This window comes from Lepisosteus platostomus, chromosome 3 (assembly GCF_059453375.1).
Source record: "Lepisosteus platostomus isolate fLepPlt1 chromosome 3, fLepPlt1.hap1, whole genome shotgun sequence".
Lineage (NCBI taxonomy): Eukaryota > Metazoa > Chordata > Actinopteri > Semionotiformes > Lepisosteidae > Lepisosteus > Lepisosteus platostomus.
The window spans coordinates 19,888,314-19,904,673 of record NC_142613.1 but is presented as its reverse complement, the minus strand read 5'-3'; the positions used below and the strand labels follow the sequence as shown (position 1 = coordinate 19,904,673).

General features: G+C 36.2%; 1 protein-coding gene across 4 annotated transcripts; it reads right to left on the bottom strand.

The window, feature by feature from the left end:
* Positions 1 to 626: 626 nt before the first annotated feature.
* preb (prolactin regulatory element binding) lies at positions 627 to 16,360 on the bottom strand. 4 transcript variants are annotated; one of them, XM_088624861.1, is made up of 11 exons: positions 16,108 to 16,360; positions 15,624 to 15,797; positions 13,850 to 14,000; positions 11,129 to 11,324; positions 9,246 to 9,460; positions 7,976 to 8,056; positions 6,789 to 6,916; positions 4,622 to 4,795; positions 3,638 to 3,710; positions 2,452 to 2,611; positions 627 to 1,981 (listed from the first exon to the last, which is right to left on the bottom strand). In XM_088624861.1, exons 3-11 carry the CDS (start codon positions 13,982 to 13,984, stop codon positions 1,887 to 1,889), a joined length of 1,257 nt encoding a protein of 418 aa, XP_088480987.1. In that variant the 5' UTR covers positions 13,985 to 14,000; positions 15,624 to 15,797; positions 16,108 to 16,360; the 3' UTR covers positions 627 to 1,886. The 4 variants fall into 4 exon arrangements, with proteins under 4 accessions (XP_088480987.1, XP_088480988.1, XP_088480986.1 ...); XM_088624862.1 differs by having other exon boundaries at positions 15,624 to 15,706; XM_088624860.1 differs by lacking the exon at positions 15,624 to 15,797.

The window sequence follows — 16,360 nt, the reverse complement described above, 5'->3', positions numbered from 1 at the left end:
CTGTTGTACATAAATACAAAACTTTAGTACATAAATACAAAACTTTTACAGATAGTCATTAATGTTGAGGTTACACAAACTGTAGATGTCATTTTCTCATACACCAATTATAGCTAATGTCATAAAAAGATCCTCCTCCATAGCAGTTGGGTTCAGTAAATTCTACACAGTATAATTGAGACAAAATCTGGATTTGTTATTAAAATGGGTTGGTTTCGTAGCACTGGTCTCCCAAATGAATTGAATGAATTTCTTGTAATGCTGTCAGAGAAAACAGGTATTAAGACCCCAGGCTCATAGAAACATCTAGGAAATGTCTGTGTTGAAACTGTGAGCTATGTCTCATGTTTTAGGTTGATCACGTACCTTGAGATGGGGTCTGTCCAGTTTTCAAGAATTCTAAGGCTTCTATCCATGTTCATACTGCTGAAGTGTCAGCAAAGTTATCTCTCAACCCTTAACATTCAACCAATGATAGCTCAACCTAGGAGACTTTAAAATATATCAAATTTTGTAGAGAAAGCAATAAATTCACACAAGGAATTCAACATGACATATATTGATAGAAGATGAATAACCAGAAGAAATAGCCAGGAGCTGATATCATTCATGGACAAGACATTAACTGGATTAGCTCAGGTTTTTATTTTAAACAAAGATTTATCCTTCATGAAAGTGGAGCTTAAATACAAAATAGTTTCTCTTTATACCTGAATTTATTTTATTAATTACAAGAGTGATTTCTGGTAGTTTTCTTAAACAGAACATTGCAGTCAATGGATTTGTTTCAAACAAAGCCATAGCATGAAGCTTTTTTTGGAACACAATTAACATTTGACATGTAATGCTACTGTAGGTAATGAATGACATCCCACTCCTTTCACACTACAAATGTGCTAGAACACCAATAAAGATTTGATAGGTAACAGCCAGAAACATATGTAAATTATAGTCTGCTTTTCTATGGTAAACCAAAACTTTCCAAGAATGAATAAAACCATTGTTGTATGCCTATGTGAAATTACTTAGTGCAGTGAGATTATTCATTCTCAAATATAACTTTAAATATATGAATGGGAGAGTACTATGCCGTCTGGGTGCATAACTCCATCACTGCAGTTAAATTTAAGTATTATATGTGTGTAATTTGGAAGACAGCTCTCATTTAGCACATTATCTGCATGGGTTTTTAGTCCAAGAAAAATAGATGGAAACAAAATCAACATGACACTAAATCCTTTTTAAACTTTTAAGTCCCAATAGAAAGTGTAGAATGAAAAATCAATAGACTCACTAGAACAACAGACTCTTCAATAATGCCACAGAAAGCTGGATTCAGCCTGGTCTGTTATGTTGAGAGTCTGCTGTACATAAATACATCACGGTGGTTTGTTAATACCACTATTTATTACTTAAACAGAGGGTTAGGACAAAAACAGCATCAAAATATTCTCATTAAGGAACGGAAATGCAAAATCTGCCATTAGTTAATCAATATCCAAACTCTCAAGAGTCGCCAAACATTACTTTACAAGCACCTAAAATCCAGGTATAGTCAGGGTTAATGTTTAAAGTCAGAATTTTAATTAAAGATGTCTCCGGCTTTTCCTTAAAATAAAAATCAGAAATCATAAAATTTGACATTAAAAGCCACAAATAGTGCACCATAATGGTGGCAAACAAATAACCTTCCTTATTTTTCCTAAGGAATCAAAGCTTAGTCAAGTGTTCTTCACCACCAGTATCATGTGAAGTGTCTTCTCTTGCTCAATGTGTTGCTGTCCATCCAGACCACGAGCCAAGTTCCCTGAGAAGAACTGAGGAGGCAGCTCATGTTTGTCTGGGTCTGTACCCATGCTGAGCAGCTTAAGGGGAACCCATCCTTCCTAAATTAACCCTGGGAAGGCGTGTTGCAGGAGCAGGATGACAAAAATGACCATCAAAGCGCAGAGAAGGAGAACCAGCCAGACAGGAAAGGTTCCTAAAGAAACAGAGAAGTCATCAGAAAGTGGTAACAATATGTACCGAAAACCATACAACTTTAAGGGCTACCAAGTAGCATAGAATAAAATGTCAAGATTAATATCGACCACTCCATCTCCTCATTGGTGATGGAATTATTCAATTGGTTGGTGAATTATTTTCTATTATTCATATTATTAAACTTTATCATTTCTAATACTTTTGATTTATATAATTATATTTCAATACAAAGTATTGAATTTTATACTATTACTGGACAACTTATTTTATGTGATAGGCCTCATTTTCAAAATCAATATATTTTCCATCAGTGTTCACTGTATTTGAAATGATTTTCCAGCACTCTATCTTAGGCTGCAGATTTTCTTTAAAATCCTTCTGATAAGCATCCGAATAACCTTGAAAAACCACACTGAAAAGGCGACTAGGTACGCTGCAATTCCTGTATCGCCTTCCTGACACACTTACGTCGGCTGGGGAGAACGTGCATTTTGCACCGACTGTCCACTGCCACACTTAACATGGCTGCCTCGTTGTCCCCAAGGATTTTCAGGCCTTGCTTTGTGTCCGGCAGGAAGGCCAAGCCTGTGACCACAATCCCATGTGCTTCTTGGACATAGTAAAGCTTCTGTGTATAAAAATAAAGAAGCAAGAATATTTTACTGTACTTCCATGGACAGATGATAGTCTACAAAATAATGCACTGCAATGGACTTCCATAAGTGTTCTTGTTGAAACTGTTGGTCACTCAGATTTTTGGAACAGAAATAAAATATGCTAATACACTTATAACAATTAGCAGGAGACCTATTTGCATATATATATACACTCATATAGTAAAAACGTTATATTAATTATAGTATATAATATTTCTTCATTGCATAATAAAAGTATAATTAGGGCTCGAGTTTTGGCACATATTTTAATGCTTAGAATCTTTCTTAAACTCTTACTAAAAATGGCAATTTTAAGAATATAACACCAGCTACAAAGAAAAGCTACACACAACATTCGGCCCATTTAGTTCATTTGGTAATTATGGACTGTGGTAATTGTGGATTATGGGCAATTATTAACTATTTGGTAAAAGTTTATTGATATAAGAACATCACAAAGTTCTTTAGAAAGTTAATTGATAAAAGAACATCAGCCAGTTATTTCTTGAAAGAAGCCAGAGTAATAGCTTCAACAACATAACTGGAAAACTTATTACATAATCCCACCTCATGGAATAATTTAATTATTGAATCCCTAAACTGATATAATAATGTTGAGAAATGACGTGCCCTTACACCTGTTTTGCAGACTTACTGTCACTTTGGATCCCCCATACTTAAAACAAATCATGCTATTGGATTCCAGTTACAGGGGTCAATTTCTTATTACACAGTGTACACGTGCATCAGGACAAAATACAAGAATAGTTAAATAGTGTCTAAAGGTTGCTGAAGTCTCAGTCAATTTCATGTCCTTGAAAGTGTAAAATAGATCTACTGAATACACAATTCCTGTATTTGAATGACAAACGCCCTGTCATATACAAACTATGTCCTGATATTTTAGGGGTGAATCCATGGCAGGATAACAAAAAAATCTGTGAGACTGCAGATTTTTGGCAGAGGGTTGAATGACAACTAGTTTATAGGCTTCGTACCTGCAGTGAGAAGGAAATGTAAATAGCTACAGATCCCGTTACCATACCCAGACCCAGGAACGTCCCAGAGTCACTGAAACAAAAAAACACATTTCTGTTTTTTATTTTTAATTAATTTAGTAAAATGTCTGGATTTTATTTTTACTTTGACATTATAGAGTAATTTGTGTTGATCAGTGGCACAAATTCTGTTAAAGGTTACATGCTGTAACACAATAAAATGTGAAAATGTACGAGGGGGGGGTGTAGACTTACTATAGGCACTGTACATAGTCATCTCCCCCTGTTTTTTTACAGAACTATTTTTTGCGTTGTTCTTGTTAGCTGTTAAAAAACAAGGCCTTGTACAATACAGTATGTTTCGTGCTCAAATTTTACAAATTTTAAAAAAGTACAATATTTTGTTTGTTTTTTTTTTGGTTCTGGTTAAACTTTTTTGTTTTGAAGAAACTCAATGTAAATGGCGAAATAATCTGTCACCAAAACAGGAAATATTGAAAAATAAAGTCAAGGCGAAATTTATGAATGTGCTGCAAACAAGGCCCAGGGTTATCAAGTGAGTGAATAGTATACAAAGCGTTTTCATACAGTATGTTTACTTGGAAAATAATATTCAATAAGAAAGCATTCAGGAGCTGTTGCTGCTTATCTCATTTACCAATAGTAAAAGTTTATCAAGAAAGGTGTGCAGTTATCACATAATACACAGTAGTAACTCTATGTATTTTGATGACAAAATAAATACATTCTTTTTTCATTCTTTCCTTTTCACTATAGTCAGAATAAATGTGACTGTGCCTACATGTTTCTTTTGGGCGTTATGTGTCAAGATTTAAAGATTTGATGCATTTGTCCTAACAACTGTAAATTTGGCCTGATACAAGACTGTAATAAGAGACTGAACACACACCACACTCTTTGAAACTGATGTGTTCCATTAATAAAGGACTGTTGAGTGTGTAAATCAAGGAGTGGACTCTTTACCTGACAGCCAGACAGGAAATAACCTCGTTGCCACAGGGCCGTGTAAGGAGAGGCAGGAAGTTGCTGCCATCCCACTTGGTTAGGTAGCAGGGAGGGGGTTTGCGGTCACGCTTGTGAGGAATCTGGACTGTGTACAGCCGCAGAGCGTCAGGCTGGTCTTCCACCTTGGCAAATCTACCAGAAATATCGAACAAAAAAAAAGAACCATTAATACACTTTCTCCATACCTCTCCTGAAAAGTCTTGTGACACACAGGGATGGAGTATTTAATTTATTCACAAAGCAGAGAAACAACCAAGTCACCTAACTCATAAAAATGAAACTGAATATTTGTACCTCTTTTAAATACTTCATATACTGCAGAAATAATACATTCTACAGTACAGAAATGTTAAATATCCTTGTAGCTACAAATACAACTTGCAAAGCGGAAATGTGCTAAGCTTACATACCTGAAATAGTGTTGCAATCAAATAACATAAAGGCAGACAACTAACACAAATAAAGTACCGTATAAAGTTAAACATCCGTGGAAGTGAAGAACTGCCCTTTTGATTCCCATTGGATCATGAACATGTATAATTAGCAATAATAAAGAAACTAAAACAGGACAGTTACTAATCTTTTACTAATCAAACAAATAAGCAAAGTATGCAATTAATAACCACAAAGTGGTTAAAAACCACAAAATAAAGAAATTACACCAAAATATTTTTTTCCCCATTTGTAAAAGTAAAATGCCAGTTTTCTATCAATCTTACTTTAGGTTCCCTTGGTGGGCCCAGAGAATTCATACAGAGAACACCTGCAACAGTATATTTGCCTGAATTCCTCAGAATCCATGCAAAACACCTGCTTACTGTTACAATATTCCGTTTCTTTGCAATAAATATTTCCATGTTTTCCAATATTTCCATGGCTAGATGTCATTACAGCATTATAGAGTTACTTTTCGGTAACCTCTTAAACAGCTGGGACTTTAGCAAATCAAATATTTCCAAATATTTCAAATGGAGCCAGAAGGACTAAACAAGCTGTAATGATAAATATACTGAACGGCAGCATTATTTGCTTAACCTTAAGTGTTCTACTGAAATCATGTATTCTCACATTTATACAAACTAAAATGTATGAGAAAACAAGTGGAGAGACAGAAAGTGTGAACTCTAGTAAAGTCATACAGTATACTCTCATATACAAGGGATGAGATAGGTCATGTTCCTGCAATGTATGCAACAGAGCTCCACAAAATAAACTGCTGTTAATGACATCAACCCCTTCAAGCTTTGAAGCTTTGGATATTTTAGATGAAATAGTAAGAAAAAAAATGTTTTAATAAAAAATGCAAAGAAATGTAAATGTAAACAGAATTGTAAATGATACTCTTTAAAAAAGTGCCTGCCTGAACTAAAGACACTACTAACCCGAATGCAAACATGAATGTGATAGCTGTGAAAAAACTATCCAACATAAAACAGTAGTCTTTGTAAAATGTATTTTAAGTAAATCTTTCATATTTTTTGGCTGGTGTTTTTTTCACCAGCCTACTGTAATCTTGTGCTAATAGTTCAATGTGATCTGCTGAAAAACACCTGAAAAATTACAAAAAATGTGGTAAGCATACAGTACATGGTTGGATAAAATGACAAACCATCGTTTGCCACCTCTTTACTATTTAAAAAATGCAATGTTTTGAAAGTTAGAACTTGGTACATATTTCCAAATCCACTATGAAATCTGCTATTTATATAATGTCTTTAATAGGAAAACTGAAGAGGTGCTTCTTAATGTTTTTAATTACAGTTTTGACCTGTGTCCTGTGTTTTGACCTGTTCTTTAATCATTGCAGGTGAAGAACAATAATTGAAGAACATTGTTCTCTATTTTCCAGGCATTTTCCTCTATAGATTTTGTCAATGTTTACCAGAAAAAATTTAAAACAGATTTAATGAGTCATGAGTTGGAGGAGAATATAATCTGTAGGAATAAAACAATTAGGAAACGAATGTCCATGGTCAGAATTGCAGAATTCTATAGCTAACAAAGAAGTTGTTAACTGGAAAGTGTGGGGGAGATGCAATGTGTCAATAAAGGAAGAGCACCTGCACCAGCAGGAACTAAGGAAGAGCAAGTGACAAAAGGCTTAACAAAGAGCCACAGATCTTGCCTGCATGCTTGGTACCGATACATCTTTTCAGGGATGTTGGGCATATTTTCATTCCAGCGCAGCGCTGTTGCCAGCTGGTCATTCTGCCATACACAGCATTTAAAATCCCGTCCCACCGTCACTATCTGCTGTCAAAGAAATTGTGACATTTTAAAACATGATGCAACTGGTGCTCCTTGGTACGAAAAGCAAACCAGAAAATAAGGAACAAGCAAAGATTTCTTGTTGAAAAGAACACAACGTTTCGGCTGTGGAGGCTTCTTAAGCTACAGTATGAAGTTCTTCAAACCAGAAAACAGCCCTACATCTTTAGACCCTAAGAAATGTGATCAGCATTGTACAATAGCAGGTGGAAAACTAGCAGTCGTTTTCTAGTAACCTCAACCAGCAAGAGTAAGGTATTTTTTGTGATTTATGTTTCTTACACTACATGCAAAGCTCATTTAAAGACTAAGCTTACAGTATGGAAACTGCCAAACGTCTTCCTGTAGTAATTAAACAGTGAAACTTTCATCAAATAAGAGTGCTAATATATTCAGCACTCATATCTGAATAATCTCAAACCCCCTAAATCTAAACCAAGGGTTTTTTGCTAATTTCCTGGTTTTAATAATTTTTTGGTCTAAAGGAATTCCAGGGACATTCACATTAGGCAATGCTTGTTTTCACTAACCTTTACTACTGACTACATTACATTATGTAAAAAAGCAAAAATACATGTGAGCTGTAGGTAGGCTCATGGATATTTTAGACAAAATTGGATTGTTTCATTTAAACAACTTTTTGACATGTGTTTCAATTATATCCATGAAAGTAAAAAAGGAGGAAGATACAACGTGTACTACAGCTAAGAGACTAATTCTGCTCCCCGTAAAGCAAAAGCTATTTCTTGAAAATGCAGCTTAGAGGAAACATCTGGCATTTTCCATCCTTTGCAAGTATTGGATATATTGTTGAGTGCAAACGTGGAGACTTAATAAATTGTTTTTTAATTTTTGTTTTGGAAAGCCACTTTTAAACTTGGAAATTAAAACCAATAAGACAAAAAATTTCCAAAAGTGACTCAATTTGCCCCAATACTTGCTTTATTAACAGCAACAATAAAACATGAATTGTATCAGAATATCCAAGTACTGCTTTTCATGTTTTGAATTCTGTTCTTTTAAATAACCTTCTTATGCTATTACCTTGCTGTCCTGGATGATGTCTAAATCTTCAATCTCTCCATCATGCGCTTTGAAATCTAGCTTCTTTTTCATAGCAGGGAACTATGGTAAAGAACAGAAGAACTTCAGCCAAACTATAATTTTGAAGAACCAATACTTCTCATTAGTGGAAAAAAAAATACTTTCCTAAGTGAACATCACCAATAAACTGTTATGGATCAATTGGAAGAACAAAAACCTTTGCATTTACCATTTTAAAATTAAATTTTTAATACTGTACCAGACAACAATGCAATCCCTTACCAAAGGGTATTAAAATCTATTTTTGCCGACCATAAAATTAAATGTATGTTCTCTTATTATCACGTATGCTTTATAAATTAATAACATTTAAAAAATCACAAGTTTCATATACACCTGTACACACTTTAAAAGAAATCTCCAATACATGTGGGTATATACTGCAATCAGCTTCAGTTCTGTTGTTCATATAAATAGTATAAATAATGGTCTACTCTAAAAGCTGTTATTTACAAGCTAGAAAGACCATGACCCTGATTAGAATTATGCTAACAGAACAAAACTACCTAAATACTAAACTGATCTGCCAGAGATATTACAAAATGTTGTTTTAGCACAGTGCTCCACTCAGTTTCTGTTGATGGCTATTAATATAAATCTATTTCTGCAATTTCCCTCACAGGATCAATAAAGTATCTATCTATCTTATGTTAAGATTTAAAATCATTGCATGAAAAAGGTAAAACACACCTGGTTATCATTGTGCCATTTAACACAATTTAAGTTACTCTGAAGAGGGGTGGTTCAGTGGCACAGTGGTTAGCATTATTGCCTTGCAGCACTGGGGCCCTGGGTTAAATTCTGGACCTGGGTGCTATCTGTGCGGAGTTTGTATATTCTTGTCATGGATTTCCTTCCTCAGTCCAAAGACATACTTTAGTAGGTCAATTGGCTTCTGGGAAAATTTGGCTCTGGTGTGAGTATGTGTCTGCGTGTGGCCTGCAGTAGACTGGTATCCTGTCCAGGGTGTATGGTGTCTTGAGCTTGTTGCTTGTCAGAATAGACTACAGCTCCCCTGCGACCCTGAATTGGATGAGGCGTTTAGTCAATGGATGGATGGAAGTTACTCTGAATATTATGATGTCTAATTTGGAATTTAAAAGTTGAACTGAACTAATGTATGATGGTTCAGAAAATAACTGTCCAGGAAGATCAGCATTTGCACAAAGCAGTATTGAGAAAAATTATGAAGATAAGCCCTTTGTCTCACCTCCCATACTCGCACATGTCCATCAGCTCCACCCGTCACAAGCAGGCTATGATCTACACTGAACTGCACACATTTCTGAAGGCCGTCTGGGCTGAAGTCCGTCTGTACCTCCCCCAGGGTCTCCACAGTGATCTGAGGGGAGTCATCGTGCATTCCTGGGGTGCTGTCGCTCCCAGCTTGAACCTTCCTCCTGTGTGCTCCCCGTCCATCACCCCCTGAAAATGACAGAAAGCATAAAATATATCATGCACTTACACTGTACACACTGTACTGTACAAGTACAAATGTTCAAAACAGACCTGGCCCGAACAAATTGAGGATTATACTGTAATTGTAGAGTTTTAATTACACAACAGTAAACAATTATACTTGTGTAAGTATATTATGAGATGCACAAAAATATGGCTTTCAGATGCTGCTGCATTCTTCTTTGCCTTCTAAAAATAAAACATACATTAAATGGCCACATTCTTGCTGGATATAATGCCAGTGTAATAATGCCAAGGCTCAATAAAGAAATACACTGTAAGAACACTGCTTGCAGAAGACTGAAATGAGAGCTTGGCAGGGTATTCACTGTCAATTCATCAACCAACTAAAGAAAAACATTCAGCCAAACACACATAAACTCAGTGCCAAAAAAGGTTTGCAAACTCCTTAGGATTTCCACATATTTTACATATTTAAAATTGAAAATGTTATTAAATCTTTAATCTTTAATAATTGTATACCATTCCAATATTTTATTTAACTATGGAAAAAAATGTGAGCCTTTAACTTCTAGAACTCCCTAGACCAGCAATGACTGCTATTAAAAGTTGCTTCTAATCATTGATTTGCATCCGTTTTGAGGAATTTTGACCCATTCCTCCTTCATCTCTGTAACATTTGAAGGACACCTCGCAGGGACAACACACTCCTGACCTGTCACAACATTTCAGTGGGGTTTAAGATCTGGCCTGTAATTAGGCCATTGTAAAACAATTTCTTTTGCAGCCATTCTTTTGTAGATCTGCTTTTTTGTAGTCAGTGATATTTAGGATCACAGACAGACTTTTGGTTCCGATTCAGGTCACAGAATCCTCTAGAACTGTCTGAAACAATACAGAAGCCATGGTTGTGTCAATGATGGCTTGCTGTCCTGTTGCAGTAAAATAGCCCCAAGCCACCACACTCTCTCCACTATGCTTAAGAGCTGGGATGAGTTTCTTCTCTTCAAAATCAGCGTTTGGCTTTCACCAGACATGATGTTTCTCACCGAGGCCAAAGAGTTCTACCTTTGACTCATCCGTCTGGAGAACACTGGTCTAGGGGCTTTGTGGATCACTTATGTGCTCTTTGGTGAACTTCTGAGAGGGAGTACATTTCTCCTTTTACAGACTTTTGTATCTCTCTGACAGTGGATTGGTCCCACACAGAAATAGTTTTGTAAACCTTTCCAAAATGATTAGCATCAATAACTCATTTTCAGGGGTTCTCCGAGATGTCCTCATATCATGACATGACTTGTTTCAACACACCTGTATGGTAAAGACCAAGCGCACAGCGTTTATGATCTTTATATAGGGTATGTTCTTCTAAACGCAGCCCCCTAAGACCTACCTAATTCTTTAAACACATGGTTTTAATTTTTCCCCTAATTGAGCGATGAAACTGGGGGTTTGTCTACTTTTTCACACTCCTTATTCCTTAATTACTCGTTTTTTAATTCATACATCATTAAGTTTCAGGAGGCATGGAATTGATTACTATGACCCTATTGGATATTTAGATAAAGACTGGTTTTGATTCAAGACTTTCTGTGATATTATTTATGTTTATGTAAATGAACTCTTTCAAAGTTCTGAGTCTCCCCTCACTGTCAAGACTGAAAAGTACCTCACCTCCTTTTCCTGGTGGTTTAGCTTCTGGTTTGTCAGAGCACTCTCTGAAGCGTAGAAGCTGGCAGCTGGTGTCTTGTCCAGCTGCAATGACATTGCCCCCTAGTGCCAGGTTCATGGTTGCACGGGGGTCGGTATCAAAGGAGTGTGCAAGAGAAGCACTGAACTGCCCTTCCACCAATTCCACCCGCAGAAAATGCTGAGAAGACAGAAAACAAATGTTGCAAGATCATCTTTAATGAAACAAGATTATCCCAGTTCACCCCAGATCCCAGAAGGAAGGTGTGTACTTTAATTTTTAAGCATTTTTATTTCACTGACTGATATTTACAAAGGCATTTTACAGTCTTGTTATTTATGAGTTTTGTTAGCTATGATGCAAAAATATATTTTTATACTTATAATGTGCAATACAACTTTTTTTTAATACTTTTTTTGTATATTCTGTACTGTGAGCAACTTTTTTTTTAGTGCACTTCTCGCTGACTGTACTGACGGTATTGTATGTATTGTATTGTTGTATTTCGTAATACTGTGCTAAGCTGCTGTTGCACTGCAATTTCCCTCATGGGATCAATAAAGTATCTATATATGCACAATTTTCAGAAGAATTGTAATAATTTCTCAAATTATTAATTATCAAATTGCAGATGGTAGGCATTCAAGGAAATGCAAGTTTTTGGATTGAGAACTGGTTAAATATAAAACACAGAGTACAGATAAGGAGATGAATACACAAATTAGAGTCGCAGGATTAGTGCCATCCCACAGAGAACTGGAGTAGAACCACTACTGCTCTTCATTTATTTCAATGATCTAGATCAGTGGTTCTCAAACTGTGGTACGCGTACCGGCAGTGGTACGTGGAGTGCCGCCAAGTGGTACGCCAAATGACCCTGGAACTGTGTTGTGTGCACAGAAAAATCGGGACGGGTTTTCATATTTTGTATTTTAATACGTGTGGAATACGCAGCCTACGTACTACGATACAGTGCGCGCTAATAGTTCAGTGGACACAAGAGATACTCTGTAATTCTATACCACTCTATAGGAATGCGTGCTACGGATGCAAATGACCAATTGTATTTAAAAAAATCTACTGTATCTCCAGCAAATAGGGAGAAAGGAGAATGTGCGTGATTTTGGAACACAGGAATGCATAAAAATACGTGCTACGAACGCAGGTAATCTTGTGAGCACACGAAAGCGTGATAACAGAAAAATATTTAAGAACTGTTCTAATTTGAGAAAAATACACCGAGCGTCTCTGTGTTTCGCTCCCATGCGCATGAAATAAAAACTTTAAATAAATACGGAAATAAAAACGGAAACGCGGAAAAATGCAAGCTTGCGGATTGCTTAAGCAGGTAAGCTACACTATTTTTGAAAAACCTTATTTACCGTTGGCAAAAGAGCTGACACGTATTATGTGTAGAGAAAAAGCTACTAAACAGCTCAACCTGCTGCCCCCCTCCCCCTGAAAGACAGTCATTCATAGAATTATTGAAATGAAGGATTATATCAAAAGTACACTGATAGAGCGCGTTGAGATGAGCAGATGTTTTTCACTCCAATTAGATGAGTCTGTAGTCGATTTGGCCAATTTGCTCGTTTACGTTAGATACGAGTTTGAGGGCATGTCCCATGAAGACTTTCTGTTCTGTAAACCGCTACCAACAGGAACTACAGGAGAGCACATATTTCAGCTCCTGAATGAATTTATCGAAGAGAATGGCCTCGACTGGATAAAATGCGTCAGAGTTTGTACAGACGGTGCTAGAGCAATGACAAGCCGACATAACGGTGTAGTTGCACGAATTAGATGCATGGTTGCTCCAGAAATTAACGTACGCATTACAACATCCACCGCAAGATCTTTGCCGTCAAGAAAATGCCTGACGATTTAATGTTAGACTCCGTTGTGAATTGTATCAAGGCTCCAAAAATTAATTCACATCTGCTTTGCTCAACTGAACAGGCTCACCCCTCTCACTGAAATGGTGCTTTTTTATTAGTTGTTGTTAATGTTTTTTTTTCTGTAAAACACTTTGAGAAGCCACCTTTAAAGGCGCTATATCAAATTAAGTTTATTATTATAATATTTATTATATGTATGTGTGAGTGTGTGCACGCGCGCTTATTATGGTCATTGAGAATTTCTGGGGTTCCTATGAGAAGATGACTTGTAGGTGGTACTTGGATGCTTTGGTTGGATTAGGGGTGGTACTTGGTCCAAAAAGTTTGAGAACCACTGATCAAGATTGTGGTATAGTAAGTGAAGCAGTTAAGTTTACAGATAATACCAAATTAGGAGGAATAGCAAACATTGTAGAACCTGTCAATGGAATTCAAAAAAGATTTTAGAAAATATTTTTTTAACATTTAATGTAGACAAGTAGAGGGTTTCACATGCAGGTAGTTAAAGCAAATATAAATATAAATTGGGAAATGCTGACATAAAAAGGCTATTTATCAAAAATGGCACAGGTGTTTGTGTTGAAACATCTGCTTGACAACACAAGGAAGCAACTAAAAAGGCATCCAAAAAACTTTAAAAAATGTGTATATCTAATCCTATAAAATAATTACATAATTGGAAAGTGGTGAAAACTTTTGCAAGGGACCATCACTAAAAACTTACATAAGGCTGTAGAAAAAGTAAAGGTGAGGTGGAAAACACATTTTATTTGCAAGGCAATTGAGTTTTTGTAAAACAAGTCTCACCACTCCATTCTTAATGCCTGTTTTAGAAGCTCCGCCTCCCCCTGCAGTGATGACCAATCCAGTGTCTCGATGCACACGCACTGTGTACAGCGGAAAGGGGGCACGATACAGGTCTGGAACCTTATACTTCCCCATTGTTCACTCCTCCAAACTGCAAAATACAAACAATACCTTGTTTATTGTAGTGTATAACAAACCTCTACCTCTAATAAAAGTCATTGACGAGTATTGCAATCAACTACACTATCTTACGTGTTATATATATTTTTTCTGAGTAGTGTTGTGAGGTTCCATATCTTGATATTTTCTGCTTCCCAGATGAAACCAATAAAACTGCGATCTTTCACCTAGCAGCCGTGCTCAACTATGATATGCATGGTTTAGCCGTTTACTCATTTTTCCTTCTCCAGGCTGTGAATTCCATTATATTCCACAAAATGAAGAAAAACAGTTTCTCCAAAAGACAAAAACACCTTCCCAGCTCTTCTGAAGCTGAAAGTTTAAAACAGCACCATCAGCAGACAAATGGTATCACCAAACCTTAGCTTGAAAACCTGGCAAAATACATAATGGTCTTTGTAATAAGTAGGGGTCAAGACTACTGTTCTTTTAGATGAAGGGTAAACAAAAGTACTCTTCTCCTAGACTGCAATAGTGTCGCCATAAATGCACAGAACAGTAGTAATCAAGATCTACCAGTGCCTTCCTGTGGGTCATTTTACTCCACCTACACCATACAGAGGCCTAGTGCTAGAACAGAAAAAACTACAATCACTGGTTTAAATTCTGTGGTTACTCAACACCTTTCACCTTCCCTCACCCAAGCTGAAAAGCATTATAAGATAACCAGCATGACAACATTAGGTTAGGACCACTAAGAGGTGTAGAACAACAAACCGGCCTTCATTCTTGTACATAACATTTCTCAGGGGTGAAACAGTCTATAAAGTATCATTTCCATTTTTTTTCCTTCACAGGTCCTGTGTTCATTAACAGGGCCCCAAGGATCACATACAAGCTTTTATTCTTAGCACCTTGCATTTTCCTTTTTTAAATGTGTAATGAGAAAAAGATTGGAAAACAAACTTCCCAGTCCCTGTCTTATTTCAAACAAAGAATATCAAATGTCATGTTCATAAAAAAATCAAATATAATAAAATCAATTAATCTGTTTAATCCAGCAGATCCATACTTTATAACAGCGGTTCTCAGTTATCTTGTTTGTGCACCAGCCAAGTTCTTAATCACAGCCAAATTGATTTCAGTTTTCAATTTCAACTCTTAATTTCTTCTTCCAGATACTAAAAGTTGTATGGGATTCAAAATTGTTATTAATCTCGCACCAATTCTGTGGTTCCAGAACTAACCCCAGTTGCGTATATTAGAAGAAATGATTAAACACATTGGAGTTCAACAGAAGGGGAAAAAACACATTATTGGGAGCAACTGCTAAATTATCTTTCAACCTACCCGCTAACTATAACTTGATCACCTACTAAGTGCTTTTAATTCAGGAATAAGGCATAAAAGTCTTTGTTTGAAAGCTGACGAGAGGCTAAGTATATTTCTGAATGTTTAAGTTTCAAGGATTGAGTGCAGAATAAAAGTCTAAATAAGAAAATCAATAACTTCAATAGTAACCGGTCAAATTAGACCGAAAATCATTTCACAGCTGTCCCTCAAGACCACGATTGAGAACCACTGTTCTAAAATACGAGGGGAAACAATTTTCTGTATCATACAGTGTATGAACGAAGTAAATATTGTGACCTACATCTTGGTATTAACGTCCTCTTCTGGTTCCTTTTAACAACTAAAGACAGCTTGTTTCTTGAGGTTTATGGTTTGACGATTAAACTATTCCATAAATGTTTACCAAAAAGATTCAAAATACCGTAGTTGTTATCCAAACCGACGTGCCCAATTTAACGTACTTGCCATTCACTTACTGTAGAATGGAAATATATATGATAATAGATTAATTCTGTAAACAATCAGAAAGACCAAAACAAGTCCCATAAAATTTCTAATGTACATCAGCCAATTCAAAGATGTGCTGCCTATCTCAGGAAATGCGGTATCTGAAATGCTTTTTATTCTGATACACAAATATAATTAAAACACGTATCTTACAATTAACTCCATGATCAGATATTAAATGTCTTATAATAGCTAATTGAGTTTCTCGTGTTCTTAAAAACGTATTTTCACATTAAGGATTTAAGGAATACATAGTGTTTATACAAAATTTACTGTACCTCATTAACACGAATATGAATGCAGAATCTACTATCACATGGCAATGATTGAATAGACTCCACCAGACGCTATGGAACAAACTTGAAATTAATAACAGTCTCCACTGGTTTTTGTACTACTCTCCTGAATTGGTCCGGACTTCTTCATTAAACCCAGATTCACACTCATCCCATGGACTGTCACCCACGGTACACGATGCGGAAACCTTTTTGTGGAAGAGTTACTTCCCTACCTACACGTCAGCAGCTTGCC

Coding starts and splice junctions, on each gene's coding strand:
- preb (XM_088624861.1), bottom strand. CDS start 13,984: ATGGGGAAGTATAAGGTTCCAGACCTGTATCGTGCCCCCTTTCCGCTG. Junction 11,325..13,849: donor CAGGCATTAAGAATGGAGTG/GTGAGACTTGTT, acceptor CTGTCTTCTCAG/CATTTTCTGCGGGTGGAATT. Junction 9,461..11,128: donor TAAACCACCAGGAAAAGGAG/GTGAGGTACTTT, acceptor TGTCATTTTCAG/GGGGTGATGGACGGGGAGCA.